This window comes from Lissotriton helveticus, chromosome 6, assembly GCF_964261635.1.
Source record: "Lissotriton helveticus chromosome 6, aLisHel1.1, whole genome shotgun sequence".
NCBI classification, from domain to species: domain Eukaryota; kingdom Metazoa; phylum Chordata; class Amphibia; order Caudata; family Salamandridae; genus Lissotriton; species Lissotriton helveticus.
The window spans coordinates 1,953,223,379-1,953,242,883 of NC_136067.1; the positions used below are offsets into that span (position 1 = coordinate 1,953,223,379).

Genomic DNA, 19,505 nt, shown 5'->3' on the forward strand with positions numbered 1-19,505 from the left:
TGCACTGAAGTCGAGAGAGAAGGACCTCAGGGATGAAATGGAATCTTGGGAGAACAATGTGCAAAGAAGTAATCTAAGGCTGTTAAATATCCCGGAGGGGAAGGAAGGAGAAAATGTGACGACCAAAGATGAACGCTCAGGAGGGGGAGAGATTAGTGACTTAGCGATTTTAAAGATTTCTTTGGGTGAGTTTGCAGCTAAGCTGATTTTGGAGTCATAGAATTGGACTTGTGCGGCCTTCAATTCATTCTTATATGATTTGATGGCAGCTCTATACTTGGCTTTCTTGGATTGCGAGTATTCTCGCCTCCAAGCTCTCTCCAATTTACGGCACGACTGTTTCATGGGAGTTGGGCAAATATATAAAGGAGCTGAAATCTCTGGGGGCGACGGGGCAAATGTCTTTTCCTGCGAGTTATGTGGCAAAATAAGATGCACAATTTTAGAGATCCCCAAGAAGTGGAGTTATTTTTAACTCAAATCAAATCACATTAGCCTGATATAAGCCAGGGACTAATCAGGCAGGGTCTCGAAAGGCGAACATGCTTCGCCTGAGGAAGGAAGGGAGGGTGCTCCAGGTGGGGTGGGGGGGTTGAACACCCTTTTTTTAACTCATATTTTTCCACTGGGGTGATGGGAACATATGGGGGAAAAAAGAAAAAATATGTCAGAATTTGTGGTCTGTAGAGATCTTAGGGGAAGCACAAGGGCAAGGTCTGTGGTATAGCAGCAATCCCAGATTTGATGATGGTTAGTTTACTATCCTGGAATGTAACTGGTTGAGGAGCAGGAGGCAGGAGACATTGGAATATCTAAGACTGCGAGAAAGTGAGATTATCATCTTGCAGGAGACCCATTTGTTAAAATCAGAATGGGAGGAGATAGTAAAGAAATTGAAATGGGTGGATGCTGTTGCGTTAAGGCAATGATTGTTATATTTAAGAAGGTTGCAAAAGCAGTGGTAATGGAATCCTTTTCATAGTAAACTTACTTTGAAAACTTATTCCTGGCCTGGAACCATCAGTGCTAGAGAAAGACAGGCAGAGGGCACACAGAGCCCATGCAGGAATACTGGGTTAAGGAAGAACCTTCGGAAAATCTAAATTAACTTTCAGTCTTATTCTCTAAAAGAAAAGTACTTAGTGGAGGTGCTTAAGGCAGGCATATATAAAAAAAGAAGACTAGTCATTTAGGATTCGCTCTGCCATTTCCAGGGTCACCCAGGACCGTCAATGAAATGAAATTAAATGAAAAATTATATTTATATAGCGCGTACATACCCAGAGGCCTCGCAGCGCTTCAACTGATTACTGTGGCGAAGGCATGGGTAATTAACACGCTTTTACAAACAGGTGGGTTTTCAACGCTTTCCTGAAAGCCATTCGGTTGTTAATCTCCCGGAGATTCGGCGGGAGGAAGTTCCACATCTTCGCCGCCAAATGTGAGAAAGCCCGGCCTCCCCAGCGAGCTTTATTGATTTTAGTAGTGGTGGCTAGATACAAGGCGCAGGAGCGGAGGGTTCTTGAAGGAGTATAAGGTACAACCAAAGGGAGCAAAATGGCTGGGCCTGTTTGGTGGAAGGCTTTGTGCACAATGCACATAGCCTTGAAATGTGTTCTGGCAGCTATTGGAAGCCAATGGAGTTCTTTTAGGGCCTTCCTTGCAGACTGCCAACGAGGGATGTTAAACAGCAGTCGGGCGGCACAGTTCTGTGTGACTTGGAGTCTGTTGATCACTGCTCCCGGAGCTCCTAGGTATAACGCGTTTCCATAATCCAGGCGAGAGAGTATCAAGGCCTGAACCATGATTCTCCTCGCCTGGAAAGGAAGCAGTGGGAGTATCTTCCGGAGCATTCTCATAAGTCCGACACAGGTGGAGGCTGTTTTGGTGGCCTGCACAGAGAAGTCTAATGCTTTGTCGAGCCAGACTCCAAGGCTCTTGATATGAGGTTTAGGAGAGGGAGGGGGGCCAAGACAGGCGGGTCAGATGGAAACCAAAGTGGTCGGTGCGAGGTTGCCTAGCAGCATAATCTCCGTCTTCTCCCCGTTGAGTCTGAGACACGAAGAATGCATCCACTTGGCTACGGCCTCTAGACAGGGCCCCAGGGTGTTGGATGATCCCTCCGTGTGATCCAGGGAGACCACAAGTTGGGTATCATCCGCGTAGGTGACAATACGCACACCAAAGGGATGGACTATCCCTGCTAGAGGACTCATGTAGACATTAAAGAGCGTGGGGCTCAGGGCCGAGCCCATGGGAACCCCACAGCTCAGTAGTTGTTTCGAGGATACTACTTCGCCCTCAAACACCTGGAGGAAGCGCTCGTCCAGGAAGGAAGTCAGCCATTCCAGGGCCGCGCCCGACACGCCCATGCCCGCTAGACGATGTAATAATGTGGCATGGTGGACCGTGTCGAACGCGGCGCTGAGGTCTAGTAATATAATTGCTGCTTCCCCCCCCGGTCAAGCACAGATCTTGTTTCTTCCGTTACTGCTAATAACGCAGTTTCGGTTCCGTGTTGGGGGCGGAATCCAGTCTGGGAGGCACATAGCAGATTGTTAGATTCCAAATAATCTACTAGGATGTTGTTGATGTGCCTCTCCAACAGCTTGCTCATCCAGGGGAGAAGGGAGATAGTGCGAAAATTGGCCAAGTTGTTCTGGTCTAAGGTAGGCTTCTTCAAAAGGGCCTTAACCATCGCACATTTCCACTGGGCTGGGACCAAACTAGAGGTGATAGAGGAGTTGAGGACATCCAGAATGACAGGACGGATGGCCTCAATGAGCTTGAGAAGGGTCAGCGGGGGTGCAGGGTCATTGGGGGAACCTGAGGTAACTTTAAAAAGTATTTTATCCAATGAGGTGACATCTAAAAGAGAGAACTCATCGAGCGAACAGGAAACAGGAGAATCCGGCTTAAAGCCTGTAGCGGTGTCAGGAACATTTATACCCGTGGGAAAAGAGGAATAAATAGCCTGAATCTTCTGAGAGAAGAAGGTTGCTAAATTGTTGCATCGGACAAGCGCGCCGACCAAAGATGAACGCTCAGGAGGGGGAGAGGTTAGTGACTTAGCGATTTTAAAGATTTCTTTGGGTGAGTTTGCAGCTAAGTTGATTTTGGAGTCATAGAATTGGACTTGTGCGGCCTTCAATTCATTCTTATATGATTTGATGGCAGCTCTATACTCGGCTTCCTTGGATTGCAAGTTTTCTCGCCTCCAAGCTCTCTCCAATTTACGGCACGACTGTTTCATGGGAGTTGGGCAAATATATACAGGAGCTGAAATCACTGGGGGTGACGGGGCAAATGTCTTTTCCTGCGAGTTATGTGGCAAAATAAGATGCACAATTTTAGAGATCAAAAAGAAGTGGAGTTATTTTTAACTCAAATCAAATCACATTAGCCTGATATAAGCCAGGGACTAATCAGGCAGGGTCTCGAAAGGCGAACATGCTTCGCCTGAGGAAGGAAGAGAGGGTGCTCCAGGTGGGGTGGGGGGGTTGAACACCCTTTTTTAAACACATATTTTTCCACTGGGGTGATGGAAACATATGGGGGAAAAAAGAAAAAATATGTCCGAATTTGTGGTTTGTAGAGATCTTAGGGGAAGCACAAGGGCAAGGTCTGTGGTATAGCAGCAATCCCAGATTTGATGATGGTTAGTTTACTATCCTGGAATGTAACTGGTTGAGTAGCAGGAGGCAGGAGACATTGGAATATCTAAGACTGCGGGAAAGTGAGATTATCATCTTGCAGGAGACCCATTTGTTAAAATCAGAATGGGAGGAGATAGTAAAGAAATTGAAATGGGTGGATGCTGTTGCGTTAAGGCAATGATTGTTATATTTAAGAAGGTTGCAAAAGCAGTGGTAATGGAATCCTTTTCGTACCCCAGAGGGAGATGGATGGCAGTTAAAGTCAAGATTCAGGGAAAACCTATGTTATTGCTGGGTATTATGGCCCTAACCTGGATGGTCCTTTACCATTACAATCCCTGTATAACCAGCTTTTGGAGCTTTCTGCCCCCATACTTTTGGCCGGTGATTTTAACCTATTATTAGACCCTAGGAAGGACAGGTGGCCTATCAAAAACATCCACAGAGATGAAGTTACCCCAAATGAGGTAAGTGCTTAGATGCTGCATACAAGATTTTGGATTGCTGTTTGTGTGGAGAGAGAAATGTGCAGGCGACCAAAAGCATACATTTAAGAATAGGAGACATAGTCATGTATCTAGAATTGACTACTTTTTTGTGGAAAAAGGAATCGGATGGTTAAAATGGTGGAACATTTACAAGCCCATCTGTCTGATCATTCGGCGGTTGATTTAGAACTAAGAATGGGGGCCCCCTCGATGGTGGACGTTGGACAGAACTCTATTACTAGATCAACAAGTGATTATACAATTGAAGGAGATAACGAGGGAGTATTTCTGTATAATTGGTACGAGTACTACTCCACAATCAGTTTGGGACGCTTTTAAGGCAATTATAAGGGGGAGGCTGATTGGTATAGCTGTCTTTAAGAAAAAGGCCATTAAGGATAAAAAAGGTCTTTAGAGGATAGATTATAAGATCTGGAAGAATTACTTAAGAGGCAGGACAAGGGACCTTGCGTGGGAGGTTGCCAGAGAAGGAATTGAAGGGAAAGGAAGGAAGGACCGTCTTGTTTGTTAGAGGGAATAGTTAGAAGGAAGTGGGAGGCGAGTAAGTTTGCGCATTATGAATATGGGGAGGGGTCCGGTAAACTTCTGGCTTGGAAGTTAAAGACAGAGCAAAACCGGAATACAATTCCAGCCATTAGGGTAGAAGGGCAAAGAGCACTCAGGTGTGAAGATAGAGAGATAGAGTTTTATCAGACCTTATATACGGAAGAGGCAGGGGTCAAAGAGAAGAAAGTTGGAGAATACTTTGCAGATCTTCAAATTCCAGTATTAACAGAGGAGCAAAGAGGGCTGTTAAACTCAGAAATAACTTCGGATGAAGTAATGGGTGCAATAGAAAGATTGAAAAGGGGAAGGCGGTGGGCCCAGACGCTCTCCCTAACAAGATCTATCTGTCTCTGAAAGAGGAGGTGGCCCCCTTTTTGACAAGTCTTTTTAACTTGATTTTTCTTGGGGGGTCAGCTATACCGATATCTTGGGAGGAAGCCACCATTTGTCTTCTGCAACAGTGTTGCGAATCTTATAGACCAATCTCACTGTTGAACAGTGATTATAAGAGCTTCACTCAGATTTTGGCAGTGAGATAAGAAGGGGTCGCGGATAACATGATACACCCGGATCAGAAGGGATTTATTAAGGGGAAGGAAGATACAGAAATTAACACATAAGTTACTTGGGGCAATCGATATGGCAACTCAGAATGGACTCCCCTTGGTAACTATAACATTTGATACAGCCAATGCCTTTGATAGGATCGGCTGGCCTTTTCTGCATAAACTATGAAGAAGGCTCTGGACTACCAAAGTCTAAACACGGTGCACTGCTTAACGGACAACAATCTGTCGTCTCCACATTTATATATACAACATTTTTTGAGACAATAACCCAAATTACTTCAGCTGTAAGTTCATAACTGTGTTCATTTCATATAAGAACAAAAGAGAAAAATAACATATACATAGTCATGAATGGTAAATGAATTGAACACAAAATATCTGATGTTTTACATTAAGTTTTAGAGTTTCGCTACACATACGGAAAAAAGTTAAATGCTAATTAAAATAAACGAAGATCCCAATGCATTTCGGGTTCCAGCATATGAACCCTTCGTCAGGGGAAACTGAACAATATATAAATTTAGCAAAATCATCCAATTTTTATCTTCCGCAGGAAACCTGCAACACAAAAGTTTGCATCTATCAGCTCTAAGCTTTATCTATTACAAAACAGAAACCTTCACCAGTTACAAGATTTTAGTTAGAATTTGCACTCGCCAAAAATTTAAAACGTGCAAGACGAAATAAAGAGAGAGATGAAGAAAAGAACGGAACAGTTGAAGAGTATGTGGAGAAAGCCCAAAGGGTGAATTGAAATAGTGTATTTCATGTGCAAACAACGTAGTGCCAAATAAAGGGTAGTCATAATGCATTGTCACAAGGCTTGTGCCTTTGTGCAGTGAAGTGTTTGCCTAATGCCATGCCCCTATCGGGTTAACCACGATATTCTCTTACCCGTCCTCTCACTGAAAGACTTCGAGAAGAAGAGGGGTCCCTCTGCCCCTAAGTCAAACGCTGGGTAATGTGTAGTGTGTGAAGAGTACGTCACTTTGAATTCAATACGCACTCTGCAATGGTAAAGGAGAAAACTATGTGCTAATCTGCTGATACTGACACTAGGATGTATAATAAAATGCCAGAGTAAACCGCTTACCGATAACGAGTGTGCACAAACTGAATCTCAGTCTCCGTGGCAGTTGTGATATGAATCCACTGCTAAACGTCAATATGAATTTCTTACTGTTGGAACATTCGTGTCCTACATTTAAAATGGAGGTAAGAAACTAGTATCAAAATAAGAATGGAGGAAAAAGCACTTCGATACTTAAAGCGGTGGTTAATGAAAAAGTTTAAGATGCTGTTACCTTATTGAATCTATCGGATGCTCGCTCGCGCTCATCCACCTTCACTACCGCGGTTGTAAACGCTATCCCGACGTGCACTACAAATTTAAAGGCATAGCGCCGTAATTTTGAACTGACTGTTGGGGTTCGAATCCCGCGAGTGCCGAACTCGCAAATAAATAAATGTTATCTGATTTAAGGAATGTAAATGTAAATGTACAGGAATTTATATAGCGCAAATCACCAAGCGGTTTCTAAGCGCTTGCTTAGGGAACCCGTCCTGGTATTCCCCTGTGAGATAACCCCGGCAGGGTCTCCACAAGTTGAAAGCCAGGCATCCCGCCGCGAGGGGCCGTTGTGGAGATTAAGCAAGCTATTGCCCAGAGTCGCAGAGTGTGAACTCGTGAATCGAGTAGGCACCGGAGCGAGAATTGTCGAGTCCATGGACATTTTAGGACTCAAGACCCCGCCGAGCCGGTAATTGAACCCTGGTCCCGGGCTGACCTCTGCTTCCAGGTCTGCCTCCTCTAACTAGTGAGCCACACTTCTCCACGTGTATAAGTGTATATATATATGTGTATAAGGGAATATGAGTACATAGTAAAAACAAGTGATGAACAATGAAGATCCATCACTCGAAAACCTGATATATCAACGTGGGTTCAAAAAGTGTATCCGTGTTTATGGAAAACTTTATTGTTCCCGCTGGTCATGGAACAGAGCAAAAAATAGTTGCTAGAAAGGTCTAAATGCTGTTTTTCTATCTATGTGAGAGTCAATAAAAGGTGAAAGAGTGAATAATGATAGAAAAGAAAAAGAAAAAGCGAAGATTGCTAGCTGACAGTGTATAAACCGTGATTTATGGGGCTCTTAGGAAAGTGAGTGACAAAGAGAAAATAAAGATAGTGAACACATGTCTGCATGTACGTGAAAAAAAGTCAAAATGTTTTAGAAAAGCGTGAGTGCAAATTCTGTACATGAGTGTCCATTAAATTGAAAAAATATAAGCAATATCATCACAGAAAACATGACATTTCATAATGGTCATTAAAACCCGCTGGCGCCACCGTGCCCAACAGGTTGATCCAGAATGTCTCTCTACATGCTAAGGCTGTGTGTGTGTCTATTCCTGATTGTGCAGTGATACATTCTAACACAGTGAATCAAATCTGTGGTATGGAATGACCTGTCTGAGTCCAATGAACGGCTAAAGGTGAAGTGGTATTTTGGTTTCAAATGCGGCTCTTGTGCTCTACAATTCTAGTCTTAATCTTGTGACTAGTTCTTCCAACATGCATAAAGCCATAGAGAAGGGTGGGCTGGGGTTAGAGTTCGGTAGCGTCCTAAGAGCAATTTACAAGAATCCATCTGCCAGGATATTAGTAAATGGGAACTTTACACAGCAGATCATCATTTCAAGAGGTAAAAGACGGGGTTGTCCTCTCTTCCCCCTCTTTTTTGCCCTTTACATTAAACCCCTTGCTATAAAACTTAGAGCTAGTCATCAAATCCCCTGTTTGTATTTCAGGGATGGGAGAAGAGGGTGACTTTGTATGTCGATGACTTGATGGTATTCACAACTACCCTGTCACTCTCACTTCCAACAATCTCAGACATCATGGGCAAGTTTGGGGAGGTCTCAGGTTACTAGATCAACTGGCAAAAAAACGAAGCGATGGAGCGGATCTTCCAGAGTAACAATCCTTTAGTAAAGGATTCGATAGGATACCCCTGAAATAAGGTGTTTAAGAACTTAGAGGATGTGGCGCATCTGATCTTTGAAAAGGTAGTAAGTGAGAACAAGAGGTTATTAAAATCTTGGGCAGGAATTCTACTTTCTTTTCTGGGTAGTTCGAATATACCAAAGATGTCAATATTACCTAAATTTACATTCTTGTTTACTTGTATACCATTAGAATGTAAGAAATTTTGGTTTGATAGATTACAGGGAGATCTGAGAAGCTTTATTTGGGCCGCTAATGCTACCAGAATTGTGTAGAAGAATCTTCATAGGGGGAAACAACAGGGAGGAATCGCTAGTCCAGATATGTTGTAAGGCATTTCGGTTCAAATCAATGAGAATTTTAATGCAGGATTATTAAAAGTACCCGCCGTATTTACAGGCTATGACTAAGTTAGAGGGGGGTGGGTTTTTGTATACACTTGGGCACCAAAAATATTTTTTAAGAGTGGAGCGTAAGATTCTTTGTGCAACCTGTAAGCTGTGGTTTCAAATTAGAAGGGTAGTTGGAATTCCGTATTACAGCAGTCAAGCTCCAATATGGGCTTCCCCAGTAACCCCTGATTGTGTGAAGGACAAACTTTCAATACCGTTAGCAGAAGCAGGGATAATGAGATGGAATCAGCTACTCATTGGTCGGACATTAGTCATCATTGTCGAATGGGAGCATTTCCAGATTCAAGTATTACCAACTGAGGGGCCCAAAACCCTACATGCGCTGAATTTAACTCATCAGCAGCATGTTGAGCAGTGTAATGGCAGCTTCACCTAACTAATCTTCCATTTGAGGGTCAGGTCATTGCCAGTGTTGCAGAGGCCAACCAGGGTGCTTGAGGGGGTTCTGGATACCCCTTCTGTTTCACAGTTCTTGTGCTAAGCCAAATATATTGAATTTCTTGGTCGGGCACCCGCAGCCTTGATTGTCAGGGTGAATGCAGCAGAGCTCGGTTGTTCAGCTCCACTCTGCCCTGCTAGTTGGCCATGCCCCACTCAGCCTTTTTTTGCAGGTACATTTGCCATTGACTTTACTGCATAGCGCTTGAGTTTACCAACGTGACCAGCACCTCTGCACCCGGGCTTACCAAGGCAGGTTAACCTGTACCGAAGGTGATTTCTTCAACCTTGGTCGCTAAGCACCTTAAGTACCTACAGGTATCCTCCAAAACCATCTGCAAGTATAGATATGCAGTGAATGTTTCTCCCAATGAATAACATTACAATGCTCGAGGCTCATACCTCAGATCTGTTACTTGACTGTATTATTCTAAGAATACAACAATCCTTAACTCTGAAAGTACTTACCTGATTCCGATGATCTTGGTGTCTAAAATGACATACAAATCTGTGCTGTTTTTTTTAATTGATCTTGAGTTTCTTCTTGAGTGTGTGTCTCATTTATTGACTCTATGTGTACAACAAATGGTTAACGCGAATCTCTAATATGACTAAACTGCTCAACATGTTACCACAAACAGAGCAATCGGAATATTAATTTAAGCACTGTAAACCATTAAGGGTCATCAGTACTTTTTGCACGGTGTGTCCTTACATTGGCACTACCTTATAAAAAGTCAGCTTCCTACATCTTTTGATGATTTTCTGTAATACCTTTGCCAGGAATGTAGCAATGGGATTGTTCTTTAGTAGGCGAGCATTGAAGGGTTTGCAGAGGGTTTCTTCAGTAATGGAAAGATTGGTGCGTACTTTGAAGCATCTGGTAAGGTCACTGAAGAGGTGGAGGTATTTTGAATGGGTGTGAGCATGGCGCTGATGGGCTTTAGCCCTCTGGAGTGAGTGTGGTGGGGCCGGGAGTCTTATGTGGCCCCTTAATAGATGGACTTCATGGTGGTGGCGGTTTATTCTGGGTTGAAGACAGCCCATGTGGTTAGTATTGCCTCTCTGAATAAGATTGGGAGGCATTTGGTGAGCGTTGTTGTGTCTGTTGGCAGGCTGAATATGCTGTAAAGTTTGTTTAGGAACTAATACTCTGAGACTTTACATGCATCAGTTATCCCTAGCCACATAGGTATCGGTGGCCTCAGGAAATGCATTGACCTCAAGCAGTATATGTATCGGTGGTTCACAAAGAATAATTTAATGAAGTAGGTGTTAGAGTTGCTTCATCTAAGGTGATCTTACATGAGGGTCCAAAGCAACCAGGCTGAAGAGCTGTCAATGTAGACTCGGGTCCAGGATGCCAGACAGTCCCTTAGTTATGATGCCACATTGGCCAACTCAGATTCTTTTCCAAAGATTGGTACCATGTGCCCCATGCAATGTGACTTGTCCTGCTTGACTGGGTACCACTAAAGTACTGCCTGGATAGGTACCAGCAGATCAGTGGGAGTTCCTGATTCCTTCTCCATGATGGTGACTACTTGGAGGGAGGGTCCTTTCTGCTTCCACACACATACTACTACGACTACTACAACACTCAGGGCAACAATAGAGTGAGCCAAGGCAGGTTCTTCATGCACTCCTTTGATTGGCTGTTTTCTACCTGCCTCCTTTTAAGTATATCATGCTCCATTTCCAGGAATACAAACAAACTTTTGGTTTGCCCTCAAGTGCCAGGCTTTATTTGTACTTAACTAGGAAGGAGTATGTTAGATCTTGTGGTTTCAAAGACACTCCTATTGCTAATGCTATGTTTGGGTTAATGTTTGTGTTAACCTCACAGGTGGCTACCGTTCTTTTTACAGATGAATCAGTCACGGCGTTCGCTTCAGAGTATATACCACGAGTATATACCATCACTGTGATGGGAAATGGTGTGATTCACATACATTAGATTTAGACTCTTCTGTAATAAAGCTACCTTTTAACAAAACACGCAAGGCGGAGTCAGAAACATGAGAGCGGGACCTTGCTGATCTGCAACCGTTAGGGCCAATAATAATGCCTGCAGTTCTGCTATTGGCATGGGAGTCACATACAATTTTAATATAAACATGGTAAGATTAAATTCAGGAGCCTAAAACCTCCCTTTATCTGTTGCAGAAGCAATCTAATATTTATGTTTTGAGGACATTTCTGGCTGAGTCAACCATCAAATTAATAAAAAGCAGAATGGCGGCTTAAAAGGTACATTCAGCATTTGGAATAGCTCACTGATACTGTAACAAGCGCTGGTTTCAAAGAGGGGCATCATAATGAAACTGTATGTCAGTTGAAGATTGTGTGGGGTCCATTGCACCCATTGCAGATTTAATGCTTTGGATTTATGGATTCTAGCCTTTGTGGAATCTTCCAAAGTGGGTATTGCTGAATCAATGATAATTGTATTCCCTGAGCTGCCTGTAACTCCTGTAAAATTGTTTGTTTTGTTGACCATATTTTTTTTATGGGTGCAAACATTCCTCGTTCAGCCAAGTCGAGATGTGTATGTATGCATTGGGCACTGTTTGCCCTTCAGTATAACGAAGCATACCCTGTTTACCCTGATGTACTGAAGACAACCTGAATCAACAAATTATTTAATGTTTCTTCCTTGCAAATGTCTAGCTTCCAGCATGCCTGCTACAAGTCCTTTGATAATTTAGGGGGCTATTTACAATAAAATGTCAGAGCAAAGTGTTCTTCCAAAACCGGTAACGCCGCACTCCGATATTTTTGAAACGCTGGGATGCGCCGTATTTACTAACATACAGTGTACACCCCTGTGTTTCCAATAGCGCAAAAAAGCTGCCTATCTCCAGTGCAGGCATCCTTGTGCCACGTTGCAATGGTGCCTGCGCTGCAGGGGTGATTTCATAAGTGCAGAAAGGGACACCTTCATGCAATAAACAATCTTTAAAGGCGATTTGCTTTTTCTGTGTGCTGCAGAAAGAGCAAAATACGAGGAGAAATGAATATATTCTCCTTGTATCGCCATCCTAAGACCAGGTTTTACGTGGCCTTAGTTTTTGGCGCTGCCCCATCCTTGCAAATAAGGGGCAGCGTAGAAAGGTAATGGGTGTTGCCTAGGAACTCCCACGGCAAAAACCATTGCACGCCCCTTTTACACTAAGTGAAGTATGAAAAGGGACTTTAATTACAAAGCACTGTAAAGCCTCGTTGCGTGGCTTAATGCCACTTTGAAATAGGGAGAAGGGGATATCGCCAACGTCACTAAAAGTGTTGCTCTGTTGGAGATATCCCCTTGTAAATATGCCCCCTAGTTTGTTCTTCTGACCAATCTGCTTCTAAATATGTGGTTGAAATTAGCTGGGACAAAGGTTCAAGAATCACATTAGAGCTTGAATTATGCAATCAGGGACATTTTAGGGATTTTGGGGCCCTGGGCCAAACAGAATTGCTGGCCCCCTTTTTCAGAACAGACTTGAATTTATGATCCAATTTCAGCTCTTTCATGCCCCCTTTGGTCAGGCTACAGACAGTGCACAAGCACACTTTTCCAAATTTTAAATGTATTTGCATCTAGTATTTAGGGGTAGGGATGTGTGTTTTCTCAATATTATAATACTGAGGCAGCTCACTAATATTATTTCAAATAATCGTTGTGACGCTATCCTATTTTTCATATGTGAGGTCCTGTTTTCATGTAAAAGAAACTTTCTTATTCTGTTGCATAGTGCTCAAGAACAAACATTTATCTGCAAAATGTCTGTAAAAGACACCCATGTTTCACCCACATAATAAGTAAATTAAAGGAAAATGGTATTTAAAGCAAGCAGTTTAAGAATGATTCAAGGTCATCATGGCAATACTCTCTGCAGAATAAAGTTACTGCTATCAGCGGCCCCCTGAAAGCTGGGACCCTGGGCCAGGGCCCACTTTGCACATGCCTTAAAATGTCTCTTTTTGCAATGGGTATTTGGATGCTGCAAAACAAAACATGTTGAGCAAACCAAACCTCCACCCTAATAATCAACTGACAGTTCATATCTTAGGGAAATAATATTAGGTATTGCTATTTTGGAAGTTCCAATGTTCATTTCAGATCCTGCTTTTGTAATAATTATACCTCTGGGTACTTGGTTAAGATGCTATTCTAGATCAATGTCTTCATAAATCAGTCTTCAACACAAACTGAAAAAGGAGTGTTATCTCATTTAACTAATGAAAGTTAAAAAAGAAAATAGAACGTTTGTCATAAAAAATTCTCAAATTTGAACAATCCAATCAAATTCAGTCCAATATTGAGTGTGGAGTCGTGTATTGATATCCAAAACCAATTTTATTGATTACTTTGTCAAATTTCATTCAGCCCAGCCAACGCGTTTCATCCAAAAAGACTTCATCAGGATTGGTATATCCATGTGCCTAGTATCTCAATGTATTTCATAATGCCTCCCATGGCCAGATTCATAAGGAAAATATCCTAGTTCCTGGTAGCTTAATTCTCCCCAGTAGGATCTTCACTATTCTGAACACATCACCAAATGCGGAAAATGGTTGACATTTGAGACTTTTTTAATGAAAAACGTTATATTTTCTTTATGAACTTTCATTATTTAAATGAGATAAACAAATTGCGATTATATTCCAGTTTGTGTTGCACATTTTGGATATAGTGTTATTTCTAAACAGTGGTGTCACTAAAAGTTGAGTGCAATAAGTTGATGATACAAAATAAGAGAAAAAAATTATAAACTGGTGCAATCCTAGACGGCCTACACTTTGTGGTTGTTCTTATGGATCTCTTCGGGGAAATTCCATATTTCTAAATGTTAGCATGTATGGTCTGTTTGTAGCCTTGAGACAGACAGGAAAATGTAAATTGTGCCTCCAAATGTAAATATAGTTAAATATTGTGATTCTCAGCCAATACACGACAAGAGAAACCGTCTGCTGAGTCAAGGTGTTATTTTTTACAAGCCAGATTGGTCAGTATTGGCCCAAGTGTTGCATACTCTATTGGATGGCCTTCCTCCATATTCAGTTTTTTTCTCGTCCCTGGAGCACAACTTGTTTTTATTTGCTTTTGATAGGAGAAGGTGTATACTCCCATTGCTGAGGCCCTGGAACTACTTTTTAAAAATGTAATTTATTGTTTAGCACTCCATGCAAGCGTATGGCTTTTTCCGGCCTTGCCTGAACTCTTTTTCTTGCTCCTTCACTCACCCTATCTCTCCCCTCCCATCCTCCATCACAATGGCCCTCACGGAGAGTGGTGGCCCTATTGATGCCTTGAACGTTCTACCCCTGCATTTTGGTGTCCCTGTTTATTATTAATTTCTCCCTCCCCTGCATCCTCTCTTTCACTTCATGGTGGTAGCTGCTACTGGTTTGCTAATACTTGGATGTTTTTAAAATGGGCTCGCATTGACAAAGCCAATAGTGGTGACCAGTAATGTTAAAACTGTAGAAAAAGTTTTCGTTTTAAACTTTCAAGATGGGTGCCACAGTACGTCACACAATGTGCATTGCTTCCTCATATTACATCACACAACAGTACAGAAAACAATGTTCTCTTTTCTTTCAAGATGGACACTGCATTGTGTTGTCCTGTGCAACATGTAACCTGATGGCCAACTTGAAAGTAAAAAAAAACGTGTGTATGTATATGTGTATGTTTTGCGATTTAAGGGCTTGTAGAGGTCCAACTTAAGGTGCTGATACAAGAGGTTTCATATTCAAATTTGCAAGCCCTACTGGCTTGGCTGTGTGTAAACATGGTAAATTACTCTGAAACCACTGTATGAGTTATCGATATATTAGTGGCATCTCTGAATGCTACTAAGCTGCATACTGCACAGATAGATCAGCTGGTGTTTCCTTGCTAAACAATCCAGTATTGGGATACACTTCAGCAAATATCATGGATCAATAAAAGACCTCTGTGCTAAACTGGAGGTCTGCTCCCACCACGGCCCTTACAGCGCTCCTCAGGTCATATACGTTGTCCACTGAAGTGTGTAAGATGCCCTCATTGGCACAGGGCTTACATTTGTCAAATTGTGCACATGGATGTTACCACTTCTAAGTTTCTGGCACCATCTGTGCCCACATCCCTACTATGCCCTTTTCTCACCTGCCTGTACCTGCAGCACAGCTACAGACTCATGTCTGCTTTTTTCAATGGTTTCTTGTTGTCAGTGGGGGTTAGGCATTACCAGCAACACCTTCTTAGTTAAGGACATAAGGTTCTTTAATAGATTTGAGCTTTTTAAAGTGTGCTGCTTAGTGTTCTGTGATTCCAGTTTTCTTGTATCTTAAAATTTACTTTGTTACGTATTTATGAATTAAGAAATAACAACAAAAGTTGATTAAAATGAAGTGAATCAATGACAATGTCCAAGGTCATTCACATAATGCTACATGAAGCCGGGCATCTATGAATTGAACCAAAGAGGATTCCAGTTGATCCCCTACACCTCCCAGTGGTTACAAAATTGAGGTTTGAACTCTGAAGACTCAGCATCCTATGGAATCGAAGTTACTGGTGATAAGGGGCTAAAGAAGTTAATTTGGACCAGAAGTGACTGGTGGTGAGAGGTCATGGAAGTTAAAATGGACCCAGAAGTATTGGGAATAGAAAGGATGATAACTTGAGGGGAGATGGAGAGGACAGATGGAGGAGAGACCAGGAGTGGCAGGAGGAGACAAGCAGGAATGGAGGAGAGATGGAGAGCAGCAGGGCCAGAGGAGGGACGAGGAGGACCAACAAAAGAGGACAAAAATCAAGGAGCAGTTGAAAGGAGCAAGAGCAGAGGAGCACAGGAGAAATGGAGGGGACTTTGAGTGGAGGGCTGATGGTGAGTAGTGGGAGTGAAAGACAGAACAGAGGAGTGAGAGTGGAGAAATAGGTGACTATACATAGTTGAAACCTTTGAGAGGCCAGTACAGTTATGAAGAAGGTTTGTATGTTCCAAACACAAAGCCCCCAGACCAAACAAATGCACAGAGCTGGCTTCACAGTCTCCCTTGGCCACAACTCCACAAGGAATTGGTGACTCTGACAAGTAATATTTGCCTGAGTGGGGCACAAGCGCGATCACTGGAAGAATTACTGAACACCTAACAACACAAGGGGTAACAGGAAGTAGGAAAGCAGTAGTGGACTGTGAAACCTTTCTAATAGATCCACAGCTGTAAGATGACGGGGAGCATATAGATGCCTATTTCCCAACAAGTCTTGATAATGGCCGGATTTCCCCCAGGAAAACCCAATTATAAGAGCTCCTGGGGCACTGGGAGTTGGGAGAATATTCAACAGAGAGGAAAACTCATCCCAGTAAATTATATAATCTGTGAATAATTTTCTGTCTACAACAATACATTTATCACTTCTCAATATCTTTACCTTGTCTGAGCCATCCGAGAGCACTACGGTTCTCCAACCTTCAAATGCTTTTCATAAAGTCAAACTTACAAATATAGCTATCATCACTTCTTGCCCAGTTGGTGTAGGATTATACAGTTGCAGGTGGTGTTGGATTGCATATCTAGTGATGAAAGATAATATCCACCAAACTGATGGTGGAACACAAAAGGTCAACTGACAGTATATGATGTTAAATGCAATATGTCCAAGTCCTTCTGCATGAGGTAGGTTAAAATGACATCCTTTGGTGTTTGGATATTAGATGAAATGAGCTCTTTTTTGTCTTTTAGATTGATGAGTACATGGAACATGCATCTCCCTTTTCAGTTTGGATACAAGGGGATAAAATTGACAAACTGAATGAACAATTTGAGAAACTGGAAAATAAGCTTCTGGATCTCAAGAAGAGCTTCCAGGAGCTGCAGGACAAAGTTGACAATAACATGGGGTCTCCTCCCAAGATGAATCCACTTTTCAGGCTCCCTTTTGGTGGCCACTTAATGCGGGGTAATAGGGTACCACGTTCGTTAACTGCGGTTGACCCACCTTCAAAAGATGGCCTGAAAGAAAGATCAGGTGAAGTGGAGCACAAAATCCCCCATGAGGCTGATCAGAAGACAAAGAGACTCTACCAGGACACATTGAATGACAACCAAAACACTTCTGCAGGTACAGCATGGGTATCTATGAGTCGTTTAGTAATAACATGTTCTGCCACATTAAAGCGAGGGTACCTTTAGATAACATTATACCTAGCATTGTATCGGTGCTGGATGTATGGTAATCGTGCATCTATACACACAATATTGGATAGCAGGTAGACTTGTGATGTAGATTTATGCTTGCAATACCATGATGAAAGAAAACAAGGGGTTATACACAATACGGTTGTGTACAATGCCTTTAATTTGACAAAAACCTCCAAAATGGAGTACAGTGTATCTTTGTATGTAAATATTTCACCAGATGTAACTATCGAACTGCATATTTACTAGGCATCGATGAGCTGTTGCCCGTGATGTAAACATGTGCATGGCTTACGTTGCAGTAATGGCAGCCATTTATTAGTCATGTAGTGACATCTTTTGGGAGAACATGTTTATGTTTCTGAATCCGACAATGAATAGTCCTATAGTACTTATAAGTGAGTGATTCTTTGGGAACAGACAAGGTATTTGATAAAGACTTACATGTCTAATAATGACGTGAGTGCAACCATATGGTATTATCCGCTACCCATATTGGAGAGGAGATTGGTGTAATGTAATAATATATGTATATAATGCTGGAAAACCAAATGACAGAGTGTTTGTATAGCCACAGTCATAAATTATGTTTATAACATCAGACTGAGGAGAGCCGTATGATTATAAACTAGATACACCATTGAAGAGTTGATTGCCATAAGGTAAAAACATATGCATGCAGCATGTTAGAGGTAAAATTAAGAGATATTTGCAAGAATAAATACTCACTGAGGGAATCTAAATAACCTTCACAAAATCTATATGATTCTCCATTATTTCAAATAATATTTTCTTTGGTTCTTTTCATGGTAATTTTTAGTAACTACAAATAGGCACCAGTTGCAAGTCAGGTGAAGACGTAGCCCTGATCGTGAGTCGTCTGGAGTTTCCAGTCCCTGAATTACTAGGTGGAGAAACACTAGGCCTTATTGTTCTGAGCCTAATTGTACCTGGTGGAAAGCCCTCTGTAAAATCGAGTGCAGGTCCGGCCAAGGGGGAGGGCACAAGTGCAGCCATATCCTATCCTGTGGTATAGGGGAGAAAGAAACGCGTCCCCCAACCGCCACAAGCCCTCCCTGATGCCCAGGTTCCTCCGCCATCCCGACACCTGTCACCAGCATGAAGCGATTTCCCCAAGTCTACTTACCAACTGCTCAAAAAAAGGGTAAGTAGGAATAGATAAGGGCTAGTTAGTCAACCCGGTGTAGGGATCCTTGTGCAGTGTTAAACCTGGTAAACACAGATCTGCATGTTATTGCACATGCCAGGCTGAATAACTTGAATTATCTGGATTTTGGTGCGGATATACTGTCTAGAAATGCTAATTGCAGCCAACCAAAATCCCCTCCCCTCAATCTGGCCAATTTGTAAACTGCCCCTTATAGTTTCATTTGTTTCTCTTTGTTGTGTCATGTAGTTCCTAGCACGCCTCCAGGACCCGTGCATTCTGGATTACCTAAACTGAGGGCTTGGTGTGCAGACAGACTCTGGACACCCCCACAGGATGAGTCAGCAATTAGACAAGGTAGCTCTACAGTGCCACTACCACCCTGTATTCTATAGTGGTGTAGGTAGTTTCTGGCAACCACTGAACATGACAACCCTGATTCCTCAGGTATCGTAGAAAACAATACGGTATCTTTCGCTGAGTCACTCATGCTTACTTTTCTCAGAATACACATAGAATAATGATTGGAACGGTATCAATAATTATTTATTGGTCAAGCGTCAGTCTAGTATGAAACATATTTGCTGCGACAATGTAAAGACAGGAGCAGACAAATGTGATCGCTTGCACCAATATCATAAATAGTGAAAGCATTCTTTCCTAAAAAGTCATTGTTTTTCTGAGCGCCTTGAAAGCCACTATGTTCAGATAGAGCAGAGAAGAAAAAACAAAGTCAGTTCGACCTTCAATTTGGTTCATGTTTAAAAAATTTCCAAAGGTTGCCAGCACTGGAGAGGCCAGATTGTTTAAAAATCCTGCGCTGAAGACTCAACATCACTGAACATGGCATCCACAGTACCTTCAGTATGATATCAAGTGAGCAGAGGTGGTTATCACTGGCAGCAATCAGGGAAGAATTAGATGACTGTGTAGCTGAGACTGATGCCTGTACATCCGTAGCAGAGCCGATCTCCGTTCCAAAGGAGCAGAAGCATCCTGTGGAGGCTTTAGGAACACC

General features: G+C 42.4%; 1 protein-coding gene across 1 annotated transcript in view; it reads left to right on the top strand.

Annotated features, from left to right (window-relative positions):
* LOC144761982 (clusterin-like) overlaps positions 1 to 19,505 on the top strand; it is a 416,511-nt gene that overhangs the window by 147,809 nt on the left and 249,197 nt on the right. The window contains exon 5 of the mRNA XM_078647148.1: positions 16,864 to 17,242. Coding sequence (XP_078503274.1) covers positions 16,864 to 17,242 — 379 coding nt within the window. The remainder of the gene's footprint in view (positions 1 to 16,863; positions 17,243 to 19,505) is intronic.